The sequence below is a fragment of the Gigantopelta aegis genome, chromosome 14, assembly GCF_016097555.1.
Source record: "Gigantopelta aegis isolate Gae_Host chromosome 14, Gae_host_genome, whole genome shotgun sequence".
NCBI classification, from domain to species: domain Eukaryota; kingdom Metazoa; phylum Mollusca; class Gastropoda; order Neomphalida; family Peltospiridae; genus Gigantopelta; species Gigantopelta aegis.
The window spans coordinates 30,536,909-30,545,243 of NC_054712.1; the positions used below are offsets into that span (position 1 = coordinate 30,536,909).

The window sequence follows — 8,335 nt, forward strand, 5'->3', positions numbered from 1 at the left end:
TACTACACAGACTGACCTGCACTCTCTCATTTGATACTGATGTACTAGACAAATATATTATACAGACTGGCTTGCACTCTCTCATTTGATACTGATGTACTAGATAAATACTCTACACAGACTGACATGTAATGGTGCGCTCTCTCCAGTTTGATACCGATACACTTGACAAATACTCTACACAGACTGACGTGCAATGGATCTAGTTTGATACTGATGTACTAGACAAATATACTACACAGACTGACCTGCAATGGTGTGCTCTCTCTGGTTTGATACTGATACACTTGGGACATTTAAAAACAACTTCTCCCTCTCTTAGTCCCAGTCGGAGAATGTTTTCTCTTGTAGCATTTCCTTTGGGAACAGCTCCCTGTAAAACAAAAAACACTTAAATATATTTTTGTATAAAATGTTTTAACTACATATATATATAGTTAAAACATTTTATACAAAAATAACTTTTAAAAGCATGCAAAGTTCATCAGTAGCAAGCAGCGATTTTTGTCAGCTTCTCAGCTTTTGTAATTCAAATAATTTTTGGAAGGCAATTTTGTGAAAATAATAACAAAATAAATACTTGATAAATTTTGCAAGAGCTTTTTGTGAACACACTGCTGATTGCTGTCATGGCTACTTTTTCCACCAGTGCTGCCTGCTTTTCATGCTTACAGTTATGCATCTGACTGTGCTCTGTAGATACACTCATTAGGTGCATATGCATATGCATATATATATATATTTATGTATATGTATATGTGCGCGCGTGTGTGTGTGTGTGTGTGTGTGTGTGTGTGTGTGTATGTGTATGTGTATGTGTATGTGTATGTGTATGTGTATGTGTATGTGTATGTGTATATATGTATATGTATATGTATATACATATATATATATTATACATACATATAAAATGGATCTCCAACTAACCGACAGATTCAGTGTTCGTGCTTACGAAACATTATGACTTGAGCTTCGGGCAACTGTTGACAGCACTTTCACTTGCCCTTGGGGTTTTTCACTTGCCTGACTTAAACTTTTTCAAATTGTAAAGTAAATACTTTTATCAATATCCAAACAACATACTACGAGAAAACATTTAGTTTGGACATAGAACAATATTTTAGTGTCGGTCAATAAAATAAAATACCATTATCTTAAAACATAGTTCGCCATACTCGATAACGAAGATTTATAATTCGGCATAGTTGCTGTTATTTACTTCCACGTTCCAGTTAGTGTCAAACAGGTGACATCACACAAACGTTTATAAACAGTATTTACATCATTCAATTTAGAGCAGTACGTATTTTGCTTCAGAAAAAGATTCAACACTGGCATTTGCTGTACTGCCTTGTGCCCAGTTACTTTACAGCTATGAATAACTGTGCCCTTTTAAGTATCTGTCATGATGCCTCTTTTGTGCATGTGTTTAGTTTTTTAAACTTGACAAGTGTTTAACCCTAACTGGTGGATCAAGGGTTTTTTTATTTTTTTAAATAAAACATGAATGAATGCGATGTTCCTCAGTAGTGTTTGTATGCATTGGTCATTGGTCATGTATTGGTCATTGGTCATGTATTGGTCATGTATTATAACTGAAAAATCAAATGGAACAAATGATAAATTACAGTTGAAACAAAAAAAACCTTGTGAATTGCCAAAAGTTTTAACGTGTTACAGTTACGAAACAAAATGTGAATTGCCGAAACAGATTCATGCGGCTCAATTTGTTTCTCCAAATAAAAAATACCTACAAGAAAACGAAGGCTGAAAGAAATGGAAAAACAAAGAAAGAAAGAGGAAGACAAATTATTATTATTATTGTTATTAGCTATTAAAATTGACCTGTGGTTATTGATATTCTTCATGACATAAATTATTTTAATGTTTATTATCGGACAGACACATGCTAAAATCACCAAAATTAATTTATTTGCAAATTAATTTAAACACTGAAATAAATATGAGCTGTTTAATTGTTGAAGTTATTCTTGAATATTCCATTTATTAGCCATTCTCAGCAGTTTAATGGTAAGCCTTCTGGCTGTATTTTGCACATGTTATTTTGTAATATTGTGCATTCACCTTTTGGGACATGGGTGTATAGCGCAAGAGACAGTCGGAGTAAATCAGTTAATGAACCATCTGTTTGGACAGGTACTATAGCCAGATGCAGTCATATAGCAAAAAAAAACTGAGACAGAAATGTTCTCAATTTTGGAGTAAAAATAAATGCTTTTATCCAGCAATTACTGTATACATTGGCAAAATATGATGACAAGATAAATCTCTATATTTTCGGTCACTGACCAAAAATATAGGTCACGTAACATAAGTCCAACTTGACTTGAGTATTTCAGAGTAGATTTTCAATAAGCATACTCTTTAAATCATTTGTTTAAGTACAGTAAATACAAATAACTTTTAGTTTTGTGATAACAATACAAAACGTGTATAATTATTTATGAATTAGAGTTTAGAAATGCTTTTTTAATTTGACAGAATGTAGCTACATGTAGCTTTTTCATGTATCTTGTATGACGTCATACGGCAAAAGCCTTGTTAGGTTGACAATACTCGATTTGCGTACACAAAACTGGAATAAATAATGATTTTCCGACTATTCCTGTGGGATTGCAGGATAAAAGAAATAACTGGTTACTGTCTTAAGATATCAGCTTTATCCTGCTCAGGTCGAATGGTGAATGTTGCTTGACAGAGCAGTAACATGAATAAATCAATTCAGTCAAAATAACGCAGGACATTTTTTATTGCATCTCAACACAAGAACAATGCATGTTGTTTGAACAATACTGCAGTTGGTCACTGGCAATGCATAATCAAACATAGCTAGTCCGCGGTAAACCAGTTGGCGACAGCACATCAAAATACCTGTGGAAGGTGATAAAGTGACAGCTAATTGTCGCAGAATTCGTGCCAATAAACATTTATACATAGTACTGATGACTAAATATATGCTCCATTGTAAAGATCAAACAATGAATAAAATAGACATTATTGTTACAAAAAATTGACTCCCGATGCCAGAAATCGAATATTCCATTAAACTATCAGATTAACACTAAAACACATTGGTTCCCAGTAAAAGTTTGCTGATATTCAAATATTCCATTGTAATGAATACCCTTTTAATGAGAGTTGACTATAGAAATAGAAAATTTTTGTCACATCTAAAAACTAATTTTCTTATCTGTTTATATTACACCAAATTGGAATTACAGACAAAAACATGGTGAGTGAAGGCTGCTATGGAGTATAACAAAAGCCAAGTACTCAATGGAGCAGAAAATGATGATTTAGCATTGAACATGTGGAATGAACACAACAGACTGAATTACCTTGAGTACTTCCCAGGGGCCTAATTCACTAAACTCTCGCAACTCTGTGATCTCGCAGTGCAATGCTAAAAGACTTGCAAAGAGGATGCTTTCTTGTCTAGCAGAGCCTAAGAGATCTTTGTGAATTAGGCCCCAGATCAGCAATTGCTGAACAGTATAAATAAACACAACAGACTGAGTACTCACCGGATCAGAAAACATGCATCGACAGTGAGCACTGAACGCGAGGAATGAACACAACAGACCGAGTACTCACCGGATCAGAAAACATGCATCGACAGTGAGCACTTAACGCGAGGAATGAACACAACAGACCGAGTACTCATCGCATCAGAAAACATGCATTGACAGTGAGCACTGAACGCGAGGAATGAACACAACAGACTGAGTACTCACCGGATCAGAAAACATGCATCGACAGTGAGCACTGAATGCGAGGAATGAACACAACAGACCGAGTACTCACCGGATCAGAAAACATTCATCGACAGTGAGCACTGAACGCGAGGAATGAACACAACAGACCGAGTACTCACCGGATCAGAAAACATGCATCGACAGTGAGCACTGAATGCGAGGAATGAACACTACAGACCGAGTACTCACCGGATCAGAAAACATACATCGACAGTGAGCACTGAACGCGAGGAATGAACACAACAGACCGAGTACTCACCGGATCAGAAAACATACATCGACAGTGAGCACTGAATGCCATGAATGAACACAGGTTGTAGATGGCCCCATGGATGATGCTGTACCAGGTGTTGGGGCACGGAATGAGCATGATCACCATGACAACGTACTCCGCGTAGAAGATCAGCATCCAGGTGAAGATAGCGCAGATTATACCACAGATGTCCTTGACACACCACACATGACGTATCGGTGGCCGGGAAAACCCGAGCCGCCGACAAAAGTCTGTACAGTCAATGGTTTTCACCCCATCCGGAACCGGCCTTCGACCCGATACAGGAGCCTTCAACGCTGACGATTCATCACCCTCCCTGAAATAATAATCACAATTTTATCATTTTGTATAACATACTTTTAAACCGATACATATTAAAGATCCCTTGCAGTAATGGACAATATTTAGCGTGTGCCTCTTTAAAACTATATCTCGGTATTTTCTTTTATGGCAGGTAAGTTTTAATAATTTTTTATATCAAATCAAGCTTTTTGCCAGAAAATAATTTGAGGGTGCGTAATAAAGTTTGTTTTGTTTAATAACACCACTAGAGAACATTGATTAATTAATCATCGGCTACTGGAAGTAAAACATTTGTTAATTCAGACTCTTAGTCACCACAGAAAATCCACTACATTTTTTCATTGGTAGCAAATGGATCCCACAGACAGGAAAGCACATACCATGGCCTTTGACCAGTTGTGGTGTACTGGTTGGAATGAGAAAAATCCAATTAGTTGAATGGATCCACTGAGGTGGTTCGATTCTGTGACACAAGCACCTCAGGTGAGTACTCAACCGACTGAGCTAAATCCCAGCCCGGCACAAAATAAAAAAAAACAGATCATATGTAACAGTGTTTCTGTAAGAAAGAAATTTGTGGGTATGGTGCTATATCATAGTAGCCTAGACTGTTCGTCCCATGGCCATTCGTCCTCTACAAAATATTATATTAATCATTGCAGTTCCCTCTGTTTTTATTTTTATTTTTTTACAGGTAATGACAATATGTATAAAGACACTATATTTTATAAACTGAAACTACGATTTTAAGTTTTCGTCCACTTTCTCTCACATTATCAGGGATCGTGCAAGGGGGTGACGTGGGCGAAATAATCACCCATTCATACTAAACTTCGTCTTTTTATCCATGGTGAAGTTCTAAGTCGCCTTTTTTCTTTTTTTTTAAATCTCACAATAATATGCGCTTTTTTCCACTCGGAAGTATCCATACATTTTGCCTCCATATTGTCCAAAGATCACGTGACCACATTTTTCAATCGGCCAGTGAACTCGATTATTTCTGTCAAATTATATTTATTAATAATACATTGGGGAACAGCACAATATTTTATTGCTATTCTTCATTTGTTACGTACTGTTTTATAAAATGTAAGGGAAGTGAATAAATAAAACGCAAATAAACATAACTTGTTACGAATAATGTTCAATGTTGCCAACTTTTCAAGATTCATCGCTTTCAAACATGAAGGAGTTGAATTAAAGATCATTAAAAAGCCTTCTTTGTTTCTCCGTGAGCCTCATCAGAATTTTTTAATGACAATAAACAGAAATCTTCTGACGCCATTCAGTTAATTGATACAGACTTTGTGTCTACAACCAAGGAATACAGAAAAGCCTGCCTATCACTAGCTGGTCACATAAAAGGAGATCATGTGACCAACTGCTGCCAAAAAGCATTGTTTTACTTTTGTGATTAGAGATTGACAATAAACACAGTTTTTGTAAAATTATACACAAATTAAATTAATTGATATGGACATGGTAAATGACTGTACATAATTACATGTACAGTAAAGATTACAAACCTACGTAAATAGAAGCACAAGACTAGAGGTACAGGGCCGCAAGTACGCATAAAACAAACACCAGAACAAAACTTTTGTTAAATAATTTTACCATTTATGGCATAAGACTGTATAAAATATTTTGTTAAAGTCTGTACCACTAAAGGGTGGATTAATTTTGTTCAGTGGATTTTTTTTTTTTACATAATTGCATTCTGGTACAGGAAAGTCAGTTGGCAACCGATCCGTATATTCGCAAGGGCAATCTGAGCTAGCCGTACCCTTTAGACCATCACTGAAAATAAATCTGCATTATGGGGCAGATCCAGGTAATATTTTGCAGGGGAGTCACAAAGTTGATATTTCACTGAAAAATATCCGCCTTGTCCCTCCCCCACTCCTTCATCAATGTAAAGAGGGATTTTTTGATGGGGCTTATATATGGAATGAATGATGGGGGGACCAGGCGGATATTTTACCAACATTTCTTTTAAAGTCATATGTGTGCATATGGACATAATTTACAATTTTGTTTGAAGTGATCCAGAACAGTATCAGTATCTAAATCGTGTATTTAATAGGGAGCAAGTATTCAATTCAGAAGCTCCAAATTAAAGTCAAAATTGAAAAAATCAAATAAATCTGATTTAAATTTTTTAAATCCGATTTAAATAATAAAAAAATAAGATTTTTTTTTTTTTTTTTTTTAAATCATGATTGTTTTTCAACCCTGTCCAGAACTGGTGCATCATCACTATCAGGAGAGCTGGAGGTGATTGGAGCCACTAATCAGTCGTACATTATTTTTATTATAATTTTTAGTGGCGTTGATTCATTGCATATGCGACCAGTTGGTCAAGAACTTTGAGACCTGTATATTAAACAATTTTATTGCCAATGCCATGCTTATGATGATACAATGCTGAAGTGAATGTTTACGTTCACAGTTCCAACTATTTTTACGATTAAAAATATTGTACAGTATAAATATTTACTTTTTCAAATATATCTATTGCTTTTAACTTACATGTTTTTGTTAAATGACGTCTACTCGAAAAATCTACACAAATTAACGAATATTTGCATACTTAGAAACGAAAAACAACAAAAATGCAAAATTGCTTTATGTATGCCGCCATTTAACAAATATTGATGACGTAGTTGCCATCATCGAAATGTCAAAAGAATCGGACTAAAATCCACCACCACACCTTGGTGATACATTCAGGAACACCTTGCCGATCACCAATTTACGAGTATCCGACGTCTAATCCGACGCATCTGCCGACAACTGAGTTTGAAAAGCCACTTGACGGAAGATGCATCAGACTATCTGACTGCATGACTGATTGAAAACAAAAAAAGACTGGGAACAGAAAAAAAAGAGTAAAGTTTGTTTTATTTAACGACGCCACTAGAGTACATTGATTTTTTTATCTTATCATCGTCTATTGGACGTCAAACATATGGTCATTCTGACACTGTTTTTTAGAGGAAACCCACTGTCGCCACATAGGCTACTCTTTTACGACAGGCAGCAAGGGATCTTTTATTTGCGCTTCCCACAGGCAGGATTGCACAAACCATGGCTTTTGTTGAACCAGTTATGGATCACTGGTCGGTGCAAGTGGTTTACACCTACCCATTGAGGGTTTAGAGTCGGTATCTGGATTAAAAATCCCATGCCTCGACTGGGATCCGAACCCAGTACCTACCAGCCTAACCATGACGTCACTGAGGCCGGTAGACTGGGAACAAGTTTGACAACTAATTACGCATAAAGGAAAAGGGAATTATATACAACAGGATTTTTGAAAGAAACTAGTGATACACGAAACAAACTATTTACAGTTGTCTGTGCAGTTTTCGTTCGTTACCAAGTTCCAACACAAAAGGATATGATCGAACCACTGAACAACATAGGCCTACACATCTACAGTAGGTTGTTTAAAGGATGATATTGTTTCAGAGTTTTTAATCACCGGATTTAAATTATTCCAGAGATTGTGAAATTGGTGAATGAATAAATTAATTAATTAATTAAATAAATAAATAAATAAATAAATAAATAAACAAACAAACAAACAAACAAACAAACAAACAAACAAACAAACAAACAAACAAACAAACAAACAAATAAATAAATATTATTTATATTAAAAAAAAAAAAAAAAAAACCTAAAACAGGGGTGGATGCAGGTGTTTTTCTAAGGAGGGAGTGCAATGTTTAAAAATAGCACATCCAGTATTTAGAGAGGAGATGCAGCGTATAAGATTTTTTTTTTTTTTTTTAATGCAACTTCCCCTTGAATGCCTGATCGCTAAAACTGTGTCTGTTTATACGGTTGCGGTTACTTTACAGTTACTTTATGGTGCCTTATCCAAAAGAGGTTCCGGCACTTTCTGTCCATAAATACGGCTGTCGAATTATTGGATAATTGTTGTAACGAAATTAACTTAACATTTTGAAAAACATT

The 8,335-nt window shown here is 35.5% G+C and overlaps 1 protein-coding gene across 1 annotated transcript in view; it reads right to left on the bottom strand.

Moving 5' to 3' along the window:
• LOC121387965 (palmitoyltransferase ZDHHC3-like) overlaps positions 1-7,010 on the bottom strand; it is a 55,956-nt gene extending 48,946 nt beyond the window's left edge. The window contains exons 1-3 of the mRNA XM_041519148.1: positions 6,886-7,010; positions 4,036-4,366; positions 249-373 (exon numbers count right to left, since the gene is read on the bottom strand). Of these exons, the coding sequence (XP_041375082.1) occupies positions 249-373; positions 4,036-4,366; positions 6,886-6,887 (458 nt within the window). The 5' untranslated portion in view covers positions 6,888-7,010. The remainder of the gene's footprint in view (positions 1-248; positions 374-4,035; positions 4,367-6,885) is intronic.
• Between the last annotated feature and the right edge of the window lie 1,325 nt (positions 7,011-8,335).